Source organism: Phalacrocorax aristotelis, chromosome 2 (assembly GCF_949628215.1).
Source record: "Phalacrocorax aristotelis chromosome 2, bGulAri2.1, whole genome shotgun sequence".
Lineage (NCBI taxonomy): Eukaryota > Metazoa > Chordata > Aves > Suliformes > Phalacrocoracidae > Phalacrocorax > Phalacrocorax aristotelis.
The window spans coordinates 52,710,918-52,728,073 of record NC_134277.1 but is presented as its reverse complement, the minus strand read 5'-3'; the positions used below and the strand labels follow the sequence as shown (position 1 = coordinate 52,728,073).

The 17,156-nt window shown below is 40.3% G+C and overlaps 1 protein-coding gene across 4 annotated transcripts in view; it reads right to left on the bottom strand.

Moving 5' to 3' along the window:
• The window catches only part of ELMO1 (engulfment and cell motility 1), a 314,961-nt gene that overhangs the window by 247,753 nt on the left and 50,052 nt on the right, over positions 1 to 17,156 (bottom strand). For all 4 annotated transcript variants that reach the window (XM_075083575.1, XM_075083576.1, XM_075083577.1 and 1 more), the window contains 2 exons: positions 3,590 to 3,630; positions 2,373 to 2,445 (listed from right to left, as the gene is read on the bottom strand). In XM_075083575.1, the coding sequence (XP_074939676.1) occupies positions 2,373 to 2,445; positions 3,590 to 3,630 (114 nt within the window). The remainder of the gene's footprint in view (positions 1 to 2,372; positions 2,446 to 3,589; positions 3,631 to 17,156) is intronic.

Genomic DNA, 17,156 nt, shown 5'->3' with positions numbered 1-17,156 from the left:
CTACAAAAGATAAAGTGTTCTGCATATGACAACCAAAACACAGATGCACTGTTTGCCACCGGGAAACAAAAATATAATTGTAAGCCATGCATTGACAGTCCCACATTTGTAACATTTTCACTTCAAAGTTTCTTCTTACTTTGTACAAGGATGCATTAATTGTTTTTATTTCTGGTAAGTTTAAGCATGGTGGTATTTTCAAAAGGCATCTCTACCTGGAAGGCCATTAATCAGCTGTCACCCAGGCTCTGCAGAAAAATGACCCATACCCATATGTTTTCTGCATATGTACAGACATACAATTCATCTTTGAGAGCAGTGAAAAATATTTACTTATTAGAAGCTGTCACTGTTGCAAAATAGATCTGCTAGTAAGAGCAGTAAGAGGCAGATTAAAGCAATGTGGGCTTTAACAATTAGTGTTGTAGCTTCATTGAAGTGTATGTGTGTGTCCTCATGCCCAGTGTTTTTCATGTTTTAATTCAGAAAGCAACCATATCTTACCACACACAAATGAGGGGAAGTATGTAGAAGGGGTGATGGCCTATATAAGCCTTTCTTTATAGCCAACATCCAATAAGCAGTGATAAACAGTGAACACTAATAAAAGTCGCAGACATCTGAGTAATACTGGTGGCATTTAGAGCTCTCCTCTCTTATTTATGTGACTCAGAGTCAGACACTCTGCATATTTTCAGTAGGGAATAAACAAACTCAAAGTCCTCTCTGCAGTACAATCCCAAATGTTCTAGAAGACCATAATTTTCCATCCTTATTGAAAGTTAAAGGCAGCCAGACGCCATCAGACTTCATTTTATGCGGAACAAAAAACATTTCTCCTCCAAAGCTGCAGGATCCTACAAAGGTGGAGGCAAAGCCTGGAAGATTCCTCCCATTGTATTAGGACAAATTCCTTCAACAAGCCTGAGTATTCACTCAATCCTGGCTTCTTGGAAATATTCACTGTACAATCAGAGTTTAAATGCCAACGGGCAAGTTCAGTTGTGTCTGGCTTATTGGAAAATGTTGTGTCACAATTCAGGGCAATTAACAAAACAGTCTCACTATTTAATTTGGGTACAAGCAAAACAGAGCAGCCAATAATTACTTCAACAGTTTTCCTCACGGTGGCCTTTGAATTGTCTGTCAAGTGCAACTTGACAAGAAAGGAGAAAAAACACACAAGCAAAAAAGGGGTGATCCAAAACAAACTGTGACACATTGAGAAGGTTTTTTGGGGTAACAAACAGTTAAATGAAAAACTGAAACTGGTCTGCTAAAAAAAAAAAAACAGCACTATCCTATTAGCAACTGCTCTGCTGTCTTGCTAAATTTAGTGTAAATGTTTCACTGCACTTAAGTTCCCCTTATTTCTTAGGTGGGGGTAAATTAGAGCGAGAAAAGTTAGTTCATGTCTCAGCTGTATTTAGCAGATCCTAAACAACTGTAAAATGGAAAACAAAACCAAAAGACCCTTCCATTTAAGAGTAAGCCAAACTAAACTGAGAACAAGGTAAGCAAGAAATGTCTATGCCGCTAACCTCAGGTCTATAGCTCAAAATCCACTGAGGTTAGGGAATCCGCATGTGGACTTCACTATTCAAAACCTGCTGCTCTTTCCCATTGCTTAGAAATTGTACCTCTGCAGCATTAATGCACACACTCTTCCAAAGAAATTAATTTTCTCATAATTTCAGTAATTTCAGCAATTCTATCAGCAATGCTAGGAATGAACGTACTACTTGATCTCGTTCAGATGAGCATGCCCCATTTATTTAGACTAGACATTCCATTTTTATTACAGCTACAGCCGTTTCATTACTCTGTGCTGAAATCATTGCATCACTTTATGAATCACCTATTGCCACGCTACCTGGGGACCAAAAAAATAAGCCAGGATAACATACAGAACTGGAAAAGGACAAGACGACAGGCAGGAAGGAGTATCAAGTATTGCAGAGTCACTGAAACTTATTTCTACCTGATCAGACAAAGAGGGAAGTGACATGCACAGAAGGTAGTCTCAGACTTCAAACAGCCCTTCATGTTTTACACGTTTATCTCAATTTCCTGTACACTACTTGTCAGCAGAATACTAAACATGCACAAATACCAAAGCTGAAGGGCTCAGCACTGAAGTCTGATCAAACTCAAGAGATGTATGCCACCGCACATTCAAACTCCCATCTGCCTTTCTGAACAGAAGAAATCAGTGCAAAATCATTAAATCAGGTGTCTCAGTACCTACACCCTCTCATTGGCATCACATTACAGAAAATACTCTATATTTTTATAAATTTTAATTTAAAATATATTACGGTGGCAAACATTTTGATAGGCTATGCAAGAACTGTGTTCAATGATTTACCTACCTTCTCTGTGATGTAGAAATTAGAACTATCAGCATGCTGCAGTGCAAATTGATCATGATTTGCAAGAGACCACCTTAGAAATACAAAAATAAATTAATTACAAAATGAAATCTTAAAAACTCAGAAAGTACCCTCTACATAACTTTATTACGATCAAACAAGTGTCTGTCATTCCCATGTATTTCTCATATTTATCCATAGCCTTCAACAATGAGTTCCAAAGTTAAAAGCATGCTTACAAAGGGAAAACTTCAGTACAAATATGTCCTATAAATGAGATTTTCCCTTTGCATAACTGAAACAAAGCCCTATACTTGACCATGGTTGAGAAATAAATTACATAACAAATACCTTCCTTCCAAGGCAAAGATAAGAAGGGGGGGTGGGGCGGGGAGAGAGTGAAAGAAGAGAAACTACTTTGTCACTACTGTGACACTTCAGTGCTCCAAAAGTAAGTTGATAATGATCTGATATTCATTCCAGATCTATAAAAAACAGCAAGCGTAATTTTTCTTGCAGTGAGCAAGATCACTATATCACTATAACATACCCAAAAAAAATTACAGTAGCAGGATTTTGTCCTAGCTTATACAATACCCTACACATACAGTATTAAGTTGATGTATTACATTATGCATAAAATACCCCCTTTCTAACTCAGCAGCAATTTGATTAATATAAACTTACTACTTCTGTGTGGTACGCTTGCTTAAAAGAAAGCATTTCTTTCCCCGAATGCTAACATACTTAACCTAAAGGAAGAAATTTCTCTTAGCCAATTATTAGTTCATATTGCAGGACTTGTGATTAACTTTTCGGTTTCATGTGAGCAGTCACATCAACTGGGCCAGCTTACAGTAGCCACTAGATGCAGCCCTTGAAAATCAAAGCCACAGTCAGTGCTATAGTTCCTTAACCTATGAACTGCAGGGACCAAAAGCATAAAATAAGTGGGTGAAATGCCTTGCTGAGCGGAAAGGCAACAAACACTCTAAATGAGAGCCATCCACATGATGGAGATGCTTTGTTAGGAACCTCATCTTGCAAGTAATTGATCCAAAATACACTGCAAGTTAAAAATCTGAACATAAAACAACTACAAGATTTAAGAAACTCATGACTCCTCATACAGGGTATATCTAGATTTTCTTCAGAAAAGAATTATCTCCTGGTCAGTTTAATAACTCAAAAAGTATGTACTATATGGCAGAACTTACCCATCACAGACTTCTTTTATTATTGAGGACAGTGGCTTTTTCTGGTTAAGGAAAAAAGAAAGAAAAACAATGTCACTGAATTGAAACAGCCCTAAGCTCTTAAAATATGATTCCAAAACCACTAACTGCAAAGAACAAAACAAGTTAGTAGTATTTCATTTTTTATTTAATAAAGTCTTATAGGACACAAAAGCTTTCTGCTGTTTTGGTCTGAAAATCTATAAAGACAGCAATTCTACACATACGCATTATGACATCATCAGTCCTTTTTTTCAACATTAACCCATATGGTATCAACTCAGCTTCTCAACTGAGAAATCAAATGGTCTTTTGTGTACACTACATCTCATTACCCAACAGAAGCAGAAGATTCAGATATCAACAAGAGCTTTTTCCAGGAATGACATATGAAGAAAGAAGATATCAAGTATTTTTAAACATTCTTTTGTCCCTTTCAGATATGGTCATATGATGACAGTAATCCTCTCTCCTAAGTACACATATGCAGGTTCCCCTCTGATAAAATGCCAGCTGGAAGGTGTTGATGTTCCCAGATGTATCAGTTCTGCTTTATTCTCTACATCTGCGAGCACAAGCATTTGGACTGACTGAAAACAACTCTGTTGCTTTGGGTCCCAAAATAGAAGAAACAGTCTAGTCTGGTGATGTTGCAATGCTCTGAACACTGTTATAAACAGAAGGTGCACAGGCAAGTGTTTTCAGAAGATTGCTGGCTAAAAGAAAACGCATCTTTATAACCCAAAGCATAGATGAAGTTACATGGCAAAAAGAAACAGACCAAATTTCGCTTTTGGGTGACTAGTGAGCCTTTTTTCGCCAATACTGGGTGACCTCACAATGTCACACAAGATTTTTTGCTCCATGAAAATTCCCCAAATCAAATACACAGCATAGGATCTTCCTCTCCACTTCCTTCCAATAATCACATTCGCTGAATTCTTAAAGAGCAAACAAAACAAACAAAAACCCCACCATACAACCACCCATAAACCAACACTGCTGCCAAAAGAAGTAGTCTAGCTTTAATGTTTATGGAAAACTGATTAGTCTAAAAATTAACTCCATAGCAGCGTACATGATGGAAGGGAGAATTATTTTTCTCTTGGATTTGTTTTCTGAACGGCATCACTGCATAGACAGAAAACCAGAGACGGGAATCCCTATCAGGCCAGATTCAGAAAGTATTTGTTATTTCAACAGTCAAGTCAACTAAGCCAGTTTATAAACAGAGAAAAGTGTAAGACACAATCATTTTAATCAAACATGAATGAAAGCATCTGCTGAAAGGATCCTGTTCCCCACTGCCATACACTCTCAATCCTTGGTTCCTATCCTGCCATTACTATTTTCACACAAACACCCAGATGAGCCACATCAGGGAACTTGATCAAACTAAAAATTGTCCCAGTAAAAAGGAAAGAAATGGTTTTCATCTGGATCACCTCATCTGACTTGCTATGTTCCTAAATGACCAGCAAATACTGGCACATGGGCGAAAAGGCAAGAAGTGTGAAACTGCTCCTTCTGCAGCAGGCAACATGTCCTTTTTCTCCACAGCAGCTTTTCTCCATTGTGCTGGCTCAGCTTTTTGCACAGCCACAGCCAGGCTTTGAAGCAGATCAGGCAGATGACATGAGGGAGAAAAGGAGTGTTTTCTTCCCCACTATTTTTTAGCTTGATCGGTTCCTCAGTCTGGATTACCGTGTCATTTATGTGCTGCTGCTTTGACCTGCTGTCCTCCTCCCTGAGGGGTTTTGTAGCTTCTGCAATCCTGTGAAAGCAATCTCTGCTTCCAACTGCTCTCTTCCCTCTATCCTTCAAAAAAAAAGAAAACAACCCCTATTTTTTGGGAGGGATGGAGGGAAGAGGGAGGAACCAGGTTTGTCCAGAGCAGGATTATGTCAGTTTGCTGTCCAGCCACACGTGTCCCAGCCTGTGGGTAAGCTGCTGCTAAGTGGAGAGTAAAGCTCTGCACGCTGCCTCCCCTTCTCTCCTCAGGATGCTCCTGTATTTCCCTATTTTGACAAAATTTCTATTGATACCAGCTAACAGATTGAATACAATGGAGAAAAAGGAGTAACTGCGTCTCCTCCCATTTCTCATAAGAGCTATAGCTTCCCATTGGAAACTATGACAAAAAGACACTTCAACAACCCAACCTGTCAATAATATAAACACTGGGAAGGCTGTATACAATTACTTCCCAAATCATTATTTCGATATTTCTAAGGCCTCTACACCAACAGCTGTTATGTCCTTTCTCAGTCTTATTCATTTCCCTCACTGTTTTCCTATTCTATATAACCTTTACATTATTATACGACATTATTTGAAATTAAAAACTTAGACAAAACAAAAACACCCCAAGCAAGAAATTAACTAGAACCTGTAAGGGACAGTTAAACAAAATGGATCTTCAATAATAAAAATTATTAATACAGCCAGCCTTTCACAGTACTGCTTTGTCGTCCCTGCAGTACTATTGCTACAACACTGAAGTGACTAAGTACAACTCAGTTATCAGCAACAGGATGGAAAAAAAAGTGGAACTGTTCTGGGATAAAACGTTTGCAATTAGTAATTCGATAGCACTAGAGTGAGATTTACAAATTAATAGACGTAAAAAATACCACTGCAATCCTAATAAGCTGCTGTTCCTAATCGTCCCTTGGGCTGCACTCTTTTTACATAGAAGTCTTTAGACGAAATTCTTTCCCCTTCCCTACCAAGCAGATAAATTGTCACCGGCACCCTGTTCACAGCTGTCAGCGAGCTGTCGCTGGAAGCAGGCGAGGGCTGCCACGACTCTGTGCAATCGCTCTGGCGGGGCCTGGTAAGCGGGGGCTGCGGGCGGGCTCTGGCGGGCAGCATGCCGAGCGGGTGGCAGCAGCACTCCCGCCGCCTTGCCCGCGCGCGGCCAGGCCTCCGCGCCAGCAAAACCTTTATTTGCTCAGGGAGTGACAGGCAGACGAGCGATGAGCTCCCGCAGCCCCTTCCCAGCCAGCTCGCAGCCGTGTCCAGAATCCCTTCACAGTCCTGCTGCTGAAGGCTTTAAGAGACACGTCTCTGCGTAGGCAACAGTGGCAGGACACAACTATTTACTGTAAATATAGGAATGTAGCAGTACTAGAAGACAGTCAGAAGTGAGTTGTTGTATTTTTTTCTTTTTGAACCGTGAAAGGTGAAGTAAAAGCTTATTTCCATTCTCTGCAGAGTAAATCCACTTGGCAGGCCAAAGACATGGGATTTTTTTTTTTTGCCTGGTTTTAAATATTTGCCTGATGTCAAAGAGAATGGACTTGATGTTTTTGTTTTTGTTATTTTAATCTTCATAAAATTATGCTATGGAAATTTACATAATACCTTTGCTGCATTTACAGTTCCGAAAAGTCAAATTCACCTTCAAGTCAGTGTACTTCAAAGAATTCCTTACAATCAGACAGTCCAAAAGTATTTCAAAGCTTTTCCTTCAATAAAATTTGTATTTTGTGCTAGTGCATTTTAGTTTTGGGTTTTGGCCTCTATGTCCTCCTCCACACTAATAAAAATGAAGTGTGCTTTTACACATGCTGAGATGCTCATTTAAATCTCTAAGAAGATCAAGCTGTAGCTTTAATGAATGAAATAACACAGATCAAAGTAAATCTTATGCTCCCTATAGGACATAACCCCTTCAGCTAACATATCACAGCCATTTGCGCTGAACACATTGGTTAATATAAAAGTCTCTTCCTAGGGTAGGTATTAAATTGATATCTGAAATCCAGTGGGAAATGATAATGGGGCATTACGGCCTTACTACTTATTGATCTGCACACATGGGGATAATTCTGCCATTGACACCAAGCACAGCCAGCACTAGAGCTGATGTGAATTTACACACCTGGTAAAGCTTCTTCTGCACTGACTGGTTAGTACCGGTGTCTGAGATCCTGGGTAAGTGTAGCCCTAATGACATCCACCATGCAGTAATACCTAGCCACCACTTCTGTGCTCACGTGAATATGTCTCGGGTCACACCTCCAGGTTTTGTGTGCTAAGGTGCACAGAGATCCCTACCTCCGTTGCCTTAAGCTCCTGCTCTTGCTACTTGTGCAATATTTTGTGGCACTTCTACAGAATTTTGCAGAACACTGAGATTTCCCACTGATTTCCTCACCAGTTCTATCCTTTCATGCCTACACCTTGGGTTCCCCACCGAGGTAACAGTCACCAGGAAGCACTAGGCACAGTCAAGCAAGAGTTTAGGCTGGGTGAGTCCACGTCACTGTTTTGTTCCAGGGCAACTGTGGGATAAGCAAGAGAGCTAAACAACATTCAATACACCAGTGCTGACCAAGCCCTAGGTCCAGTTCAAGCCACCAGCACACACTAACCTGGGTTTAAGGCACTTCCAAATCAAATAGCGTGTGTTGTGTGTCTGTGCATGTGAGAACTGTAAAGAGGGCAGAAACCTAAACCTGGGTAGAAATCTGCGTCATACATGCATCAGATACACTTGGTTATGCTATACCAGCAAATTGTAGATAGGTTTCTTTTAGGCCAAGGATTTATATCTTCCCTTTTCAAATGACTATCTATACATAGCTTTTTCTTTTTCTGGGTTTTGGTGGGGTTTTTTGGGAGGTTGGTGGGGTTTTTCTTTTTTTTTTTGGACAACAATTGATGTACCGCCTCCCTGGCTGGCACCTTTTAAATCACAGAAGTAACAAGGAAAACCTTAACCCTTGCTGTCATTAAGCCTATCACAGAAAAACAGAAGATGCAGCACACCTCTTAGTGGAAAACACTCAGCATTAAAAAAGTCTCTTGCTGATCTGTGCATCTGTCAAAAAAAACAAACAGAATCACAAGACGATAAATACACTGTTCTGTCTATAATTAATGCTACCATTCTACTAACAAATCTTGTAGTGCAAAAGTCATTTATAAGGCTACTAAAAAAACAAAGAACCCAAAGAACAACAACAACAAAAAAAAAACCCCACTCAGAAAACCACCTCTTTTCACCAGTGGTAGAGGCTTCATTTGTTACCGTCATACACCAGTGGCTACAGAAACAAGCAGGACTGTCCAGTGGCAAACCCACCGGATGCCGGGATGCCTGCGTCTTTGACTCACTACTGCACCACTGATTTCTCATTATGTAAGAGACAAGGTCTTCTCCTGAAAGGAGGAGATACTGGATAGCTCTGGGCTTCAGTCTTCCCAACCTGCTTTGAACCACTTTGGGAATCAACTGTCTCCATTGACTACAATGGAATATTAGTGAGATTGGACTTGTTAATTAGGCATCAGGAATCTGTAAAAAACAGAGAAGAGGATTTCCCTAACCCAGGGGAGCACCGGAGGGAGTGCATATCTGAAGAACAGGGACACCCCAGCACTGCAGTAACAAAGCCTATAAAACCCAGCCAAGGCCAGGTCAACACCACATGGTTCTGTCAGTGCAGCAGCACAAACCAAGGCAGGAAACATTTGTACCCCAGAGCCAACAGGCAAAACCCTTCAACAAGTGCAGCTGGCTGATGGGAGAGAGCTTTAATTGGCTCAGTTCACAACCCTTAAGGTGGCGGTTTTAATCTGCCAGTAGAAACACTTGGTATCAGCACAGCAGTAGGGGCTCTGCAGAGCACAGAGTACTGGTTGTTCATGTCCTGTTCCCCTTCACTCTCTGCTGCAGCTTCCTCAGTTACTCCCTTCCCTCCCCTAAAGACATCCTCATTCCTAAATCTGCATTTCACCAGACAGATCTAAGCATTGCCCCACAGATCCTGTGTTTAGCGTGATAAAACAAGGAAGCAGTGAAATGTAACATTATTAAAAACAAAACAAAAAACCACACAGAATTTTATAGGAACTTCTTACTCCACAACTGGTGTCCTAACAAGCCATAACATTCCCTGTTTCCTCAAGTACTTTGCAAATAGGAACACCAAAAACTCCGAGTCAAGAGTACTGAAGGGTTATAAAACGCCTAGGGACCTAGAGCTGTGGATGACAGCACGTTTGCCTGCAACATACTCACACCACATATTTAAAATACAGTTCTCAGAGGACCCAAAGAGTTACAAAGCAGAGCTTTAAGATGTGGCTCATCACCCAACCACTTTATTAGGTGAGTATACCTTTGAAAACTGAATGAAGAAACCCCAAACCCACAGCTCGTGACTGACACATTGCTGGCCTACCAGGGTAGAAAAGTCTCTAAGTGAAGGCACAAAAAATTTATACCATGGCATTTTTAGTATTACTCTGTTTGGTACTACATTCTTGGAGTTCTATAAGGGGAATATAATTGAATCATAAAGTGGGCCTGGATACTCCAGCTGGACAGAATGTGAATGAAGTACCTTGTAATCAATTCAGTGGTGCGAACTCCAGGAATCTCATCATTACACATTTCCTTTAAATATAGCAGAATTAAATTTTAAGAGATGAGACTCCTGCTGTTTCTTAAAGAATTGTGCGGATGCAACAATTTTACAGTCATGTTCAGCCTTCATCTTGAAAATGCCATCAGCTGCAGGCAGCAAAATTCAGGATCCAATGGGGAGGCTCTGGCTAGCACTATGGAGCTAACAAAATCAGAGCCAGAAAAAAAAACCCCACCCCAAAAAAACCTGCACAACAAAAAAACAAGGAGAGAATTAATAAAGTGTTTTGTCTCTTACGGTGGAGATCAGGCATGCTGGAATACTATTTCTGCAGGACCTCAAGTGTCTCCTGGCTCTATTTCCACTTCTATAAAACTGTCTACTGCATTTAACTAAAGTTTCCTAAAGTAGAAGACAGCACCAAGCAGCAAGCATAAATAGCATCCATTAGACTGTAACTCACTAAATATTCCTATTCCTTTTTTCTCCCATTTTTTTAATAATTTCTAACCCTTTCCACAGCTATTGCCTCCTCAATCAAGCATTAATTAGCTTAATTAAGCTTTGCTACTGTCTCTGTATTCAACAGGAAAAGACAAAGTTTTTATGTATTTTTCAGTGACGAGGTCCCAGCCACGCACCACAGGACAGTACGCAGCCTTTAAAGACTCCAACCAACCAGTGGGAATGTGGCTTTGGACAAGCCAGACTAATAAAACGTAACATGTGATGATAACATTGCCCTTTCATCCAGGATGGCTGGCTGCCACCACAGCAAAGAACTGGAGCTCTAATGATGACTACTCCAACCACCCAGTCCTGTAAGAAAAGAAATTGTATTTTTTGACACCCATTGTAATTAACAATGATTGGTTCATTATGTTAACACAGCACTATGTATATATGTTAGTGCACTGAATTATATCCAATGCATTAAAACATCTGCATTATTGTTTCCAAGGTTATTCTTGTTGCTGAACAGCTCTCCCCACTCATCCCCGCCACCCTCCCCCCCCCCAGTTGAGACCTTTCATTAGTCCAACAAAGAAAATGGCACATTAAGTTAGTGTATATGATTTCCTCATCAGTTCTATTAATAAACACCAATGGTAACAAAACTGAAAGGATTTTTAAAATGTTAAATATTTTTACTACGTTTAAATGCTGGTTAGTATCTGCTTTATAAACACTTTCATCTTTGGTTTTGTGAAGCTGAAATACTGACATGTACAACAAGGAGCAATAAAACTCATTATTGTTAGCATTTGTTTAATACCTAAAAGATTTTAAGCAAGCCCTACCTTTAGCAAACTGGCTTAAGCTAGTTGAGTATTTTTCAGTCTTTTTGATAAGGCAGCCACCTTTTGGCGCATCTATCTTCAGGTAAGTTTCCCATCAGCAGCAGCAAAGGTCCTCTTTCAGAACGGCTGAGATACAGCTGCAGTGGCTGGCCTTAAGCACTAGCTCCCTTCTCCAACCTGACAGAAAGTAGCTGCTGCTAGCAAAGCCAGGCAGGGAACACTTTTATAAGTCAGTGTAAGATTTCCCCACTGCCACCCTCCAGAAGCTGCTTCCCTAGTCCTCTACCTTGAAACTGAAATCTTGTCAGCTTTCAAAGGCACTGACATTTCCCTTAACTACTTTAACTCATAATGTGCAATAACATTGGAAATCTTCACAATATTCATACCAAAAAACATCAGTAGCTCCAGCTACTGGCATACTATTACACTTTTTGGATAACAGTTCACATAATTTTGGAGGTTTGTGGGAAGGAGGTAAGAGTGTCTCTTCTCCCTCATCCCCTCAGCACTAAACCCTTTGATTTTGAGGGAGTCAGACTCTGGAGCCAGAACTAAGCACAGGGAGGAACGCTTCACCGTACAGCCTCTGGTACAAAGAGACATCAATATCCCTTTCTTGCTTGATATCCACTCAAACGATGCTGGTGCTCACTAACATTGCGTACATTTAGACTTGCAATGCTAGGGTTGTATCAGTATACTGCCATTACTAGTGACAGCACTTGCAGAAACTGCAGCTATTCTTAGTCCACACACATGGCAGAAGTGATATACCACTTTCTTTTCTCTAATTAAGCATTCCACAATCCCTTTTGAACTACATTTCTCTCCACAGTTTGAGAAATGCTGCACCAACTGTAAATCACTTAACAATCCCTGAGGGTCCAGATTTAGGCCTGAAACCCAAAAGGAGTTGAAAGTTCCCTTTTAAAAAAAAAAAAATTCTTACTGGTGCCCTTTTAATATGCAGGGAAGTACAATCCCCTCTCTGAAGAAAAAAAGAAAAAAACTATTAAAATGACACGTACATCATACAATGGCAGATGAGAAGAGACAACTGGAGAATGCTCTTAAAAGATAAACTTGCTGACTAAATCTAAACCTCAGAGAAAGCGTTAATGTAAAGAAGCCCATGCTTCCTCCCATGTGCTGCACTGCACTGTATTAACATGAAATTGTTATTTGACAGTCTTCCTGTAAATTTTGCCCTCTGTACCAGATTTGTGCTTTGGAAAGCAAAAACACAGCTTTTTTTCTTTCCTTTTTTTTCCCCTTTTTTGCTAATGTAAAGATTCACATCTGTTAATATCATCTATATTTAATGATCTGGTAGATAACAGTAAATCTGGAGGAAGAGACTATGGCCAAATTGCATTACAAATCGTTCCCTTCTGTAGGAACAGTGTTTATCTCCAATGGTGAGGAAGTTAATCCTCAAGTTTAAAGAGACCTGGTTTTAGTACAGCTTGTGTACAGCAAGAGTAGATTTGAATGAGATAAGCTAAAATAGCTATTGTCCCCAAATATCCATCTCGTGCCTCTCCTGGAAGCTACTTCCCCTGCAACAGGAAGAGCAAAGCTGTAAATCCACAGAACAAAGTGACCAGGTAATCTAAAATCAGCACTGGCTTACCGAAAATTATTTGTGCTGTAAAAAAAAAAAAAAACAAACCAACTATTGAGAATGAGTTATATATAATGGGCACAAATTGAAGCATGCAGATTTCCACCTGAACACAGGAATTAACATCCTCTTATGAAATCGCTATTTCTGGAACGAATAAAGAGAAGACAGGACAGATTAGCCAACATCCTGGTTCACCTGTACAGAGCCCATGCAGCCCTACTCTTAACATCTTCCAGAATAACCAGCCAGAAGATTGGGAGAAGAAGGTAACAGGTAGTCAGTGTCTACCATTTATTTCTTCCCCAGACTGCACCCCTAAAAAGTCCACAAAATGATCCTCATGCAAATTCAGGCACCAACCCATTTCCATTCTTCCCCTTACGTGACAGGAAGACTTAGAAGTGGAAGATCACACCTATACCCAGCCCTTAAAGTCATAATCAAGTCTTTTCATTAAAAATAAATTTTGACCACAGTACTAATATTGCCATTAGGGTCTTTTTTGCAGGGGGAAGAGTCTAGATGTTATTTTTCAAATTTATAATTGAGGAAAGTGATGGAAATGAGGGGAAACACAAATTAAAAAAAAATATATTCTTGAAGAGAGAGTAGCTGAATTCAGTCAAGTCCAACTCTCAAGCAAAAAGCTTGCACATGCTTTAAAATCAGCTTTAATGCATACAAGCACCAGCCAGTTGCTAGGTTTACTGCAACTTAATTAGTCCCTACCTGGTAAGGGAGAGGGCGGTAAATAATATGCAGTTTTGTCCTCCCTGTTTAAAGCAACTTTCCAGGAAAAAAGCAGTTGTAAAACCCTGGCATCAAATAGTACATTTCAGTGAATGAGAAAAAGGTTAGGCACAGAGGCTGGTTCTGAAAAGCACTTAATTATATATTAATTGTGCAGGCAAAGAGTCTCTGTAATTCAGTGAAACTAATTTTGTGTGATTAAAGTGAAGACCATCATTGATGAACCCATGTTGAGAAAACTACAGAAATGTAGTGGGAAGCATCAACTAGAAAAGGCTCTGTGCCTCATGAAGCCCAGGTTGTCAGAAGTTGTGCACCCGAAGGGGAAGTCTTTAAGGTAAAGTTTAATAATATTTGGTGGAAAAAATACTCATGAGCTCTTTTCAGGCCCAGCACCTTCCAGTACACCATTGTCAATCACTGTGGTTTCACCATGATTTTTCCTCATTTTGAAAATATTTTATTCTCTTCATTGCTAAGCAAAATATACATATACACAGCAGGTGAATTGGGATACTGTGCAAATGAATATTTAAAAAATGCTACCACGTGTATACAACAGGCAATTTAAAAAAAGAAACCAAAAGAAACCAAACCAACTAACCCCACCACCCAGATTTTCCTCTGATCTCTCATATGTTATTTGTACTTCAATGTTTGGAGTAGCCTTAGTCCCCTGAAAGATACAGAACTTGCATCTTCCTACAGTGAGGGTTTTTTGTGTTGTTCTTTTTAAAGTAATAATACAGTGGTGTTGTTTTAAATACTGTTTTTCTTGCTGGTAAGGGATCAGAGAGGGAGGACACGGGTAAGGCATAGTTTTTAGGATTTTCTGAATATATTGCAAATGGTGCCTGAATAAGCAGATCCCACACAGGGGACAGGCAATGGCTGCAATGTCTGGTCAATGGGCAAGACATTCCTCTTTTCTGCCTTCCTTTTCCCTCCTCCCCTTTATCATCTCCGACAGCTAGCCATCTGAGGTATGAATCATCTCCTCCACTATAGCTCTTCAACTAAATAGATGTTTTAAAGGAAACAGAGCGGGGAAAGTTAGCATTAAGTCAACCACAGGCAAAGGTATACATTTAGAAGCATGTATCGTGCTCTATGTTTTCAGGGTTCATTCCTACATTGCTCCCATCCCCAACCAAGCAAATGTGCAGGTTTGTGCGTATGGGTAGGTCCTGCACCTGGGTCAGGCTGGGGGATGAAGGAATTGAGAGACGCCCTGCTGAAAAGGACTTGTGGGTATTGGCGGACGAAAAGCTGGACATGAGCCAACAATGTGCGCTTGTGGTCCAGAAAGCCAAATGTATCCTGGGCTGCATCAAAAGCAGCATGGCCAGCAGGTCGAGGGAGGTGATTCTGCCCCTCTATTCTGCTCTGATGAGACCCCACCTGGAGTGCTGTGCCCAGCTCTAGAGCCCTCAGCACAGGAAGGACAGGGACCTGTTGGAGTGGGCCCAGAGGAAGGCCACAAAAATGACCAGATGGATGGAACACCTCTCCTACAAGGAAAGACAGAGAGTTGGGGTTGTTCAGCCTGGAGCAGAGAAGGCTCTGGGGAGACCTTATTGCAGCCTTTCAGTACTTAAAGAGGCCTTATAAGAAAGATGGGGACAAACTTTTTAGTAGGGCCTATAGCGATAGGACAAGGGATGATGGTTTTAAACTAAAAGATGGTAGATTTAGACTACATATAAGGAAGAAATTTTTAACAGGGAGGGTGGTGAAACAATGGAACAGGTTTCCCAGGTAGGTGGAAGATGCCCCACCCCTGGAAACAGTCAGGATCAGGTTGGGCGGGGCTCTGAGCAACTTGATCTAGTTGAAGATGCCTCTGCTCATTGCAGGGGGATTGGACTAGATGACCTTTAAATGCCCTTTCCAACCCAAGCTATTCTATGATTCTGTGGTATTAGGAAGGGATGTTTCTTTCCCATCTTGATTTCTTGCCACCGCACCCGTATTTTTCATATCAGAAAGGTTAAGACCCTCAACCTTCATTTCCCCACTTCCCCCTGCATCAGGAGCAGGCTGCTGCTAGTCTACTGTCTTTCGAACTTATTTTCCCTCTTCTTCTTCCTCCCCATAAAGTGGTATGAGGAAGCTTGTACACAACTTGTCAGGCTGGGTTGGAAAAGTTCTACCTGACATAAGTCAGTATTGATCTTTTTTGTCCCCTCTAAATCTTACATAATAAATGTAAAAACAAGGTTCCATGACAGTACGCTAATATTTCAGGTAAGGTATGAGGGGGTTTTTGAGAGTTACTTTAAGGCCTTTTGCAAACTAAAAAACAATCATTTTGGTATTATTTTACTGCTGCTTGGAAGGTGACTGCATAATATTTATTCATTTTTGTCCCCACTGTACTTGGTAGCAATAAGCTGTTGTTCACCATGACTAACACGCATCTTTCCCTGAACAGAGCGTGCACAATGTCTACCATTTGTTATATAAGAAGAAAAAAAGTAAAACATTCTGCACTCCAGAAGGCAAGAGATTTGTCTCTGTAGATGCTTGCTAAAAAATCTCAGCAAACAAAAATGGAGAAGCTTGGCAGTTCTAGAAATCAAATCATAAAGTGCTAAATGTTTGCGAACTGCCGTTTTCTCTGAAGGGGCTTTCCGTGTGCCTGCAAACATACTGCTGTTATTCCAGCAACCCTCTAGTACCATTTTTCCCCAAAGTTCACAGAGGAATTTCCCAGGCATATGCCACAGAAGAGTTAACTAGAAGTGAAATTGATTGCACGGCATGAAGAAATTAGGATCCCATTTCAGTTAAACATTTTCAGCATGAATTCAAATCTTCTCGTCTCCAATGGAACTTTATAATGTACTTGGTCCCCAGATACCCTAGGGTCTAAAGAACATTATTAAACACTTTCCTTCACTCTGACTACTATTTACAGAAATAATAACTGTTCTAAAGAGGTAACATGCTGTACTGTTTCAAAATGTTATGGGTAAGCTGTTAAATATTAGAGAGGGTGCTTTTAATGTTAATGCATGTGCCACAAAAACAATCTCAGAGAAGTCCAGAACACAAAACATAGCACTACTATAACTTGGTTTGTTACCCCACCCCCCACCCCACCCCACAATTTCCTAACAAGACTCTTTAATTCATAATTTTTAATTTGTTAGCTTCTGTAAAGGACCTCAAATCAGTTCAAGGGGCCACTGCATTAGAAATAACCAGCTAAACAGGATAACCCCTGAGATTCCTGTATGGAACAGCAAAGATCCTCCTGCTCACAGTGCACCACTACTTAAGTTCCAAAATCTGCACTTGCTGCAGCCATTCAATATGATCATACTCCAAATGCAAAGCACTGACTAAAAATTTAAAAAGACTTTCCACCCAGACATAACAACATTACCACAATTTTACAGTCGAACAAACTAAGGCACGAAAGTGTTAAGTGGGTCACACAAGCACTAAATGCCTTATTTAAGCAGCTGCCTAAAAAGAAAAAG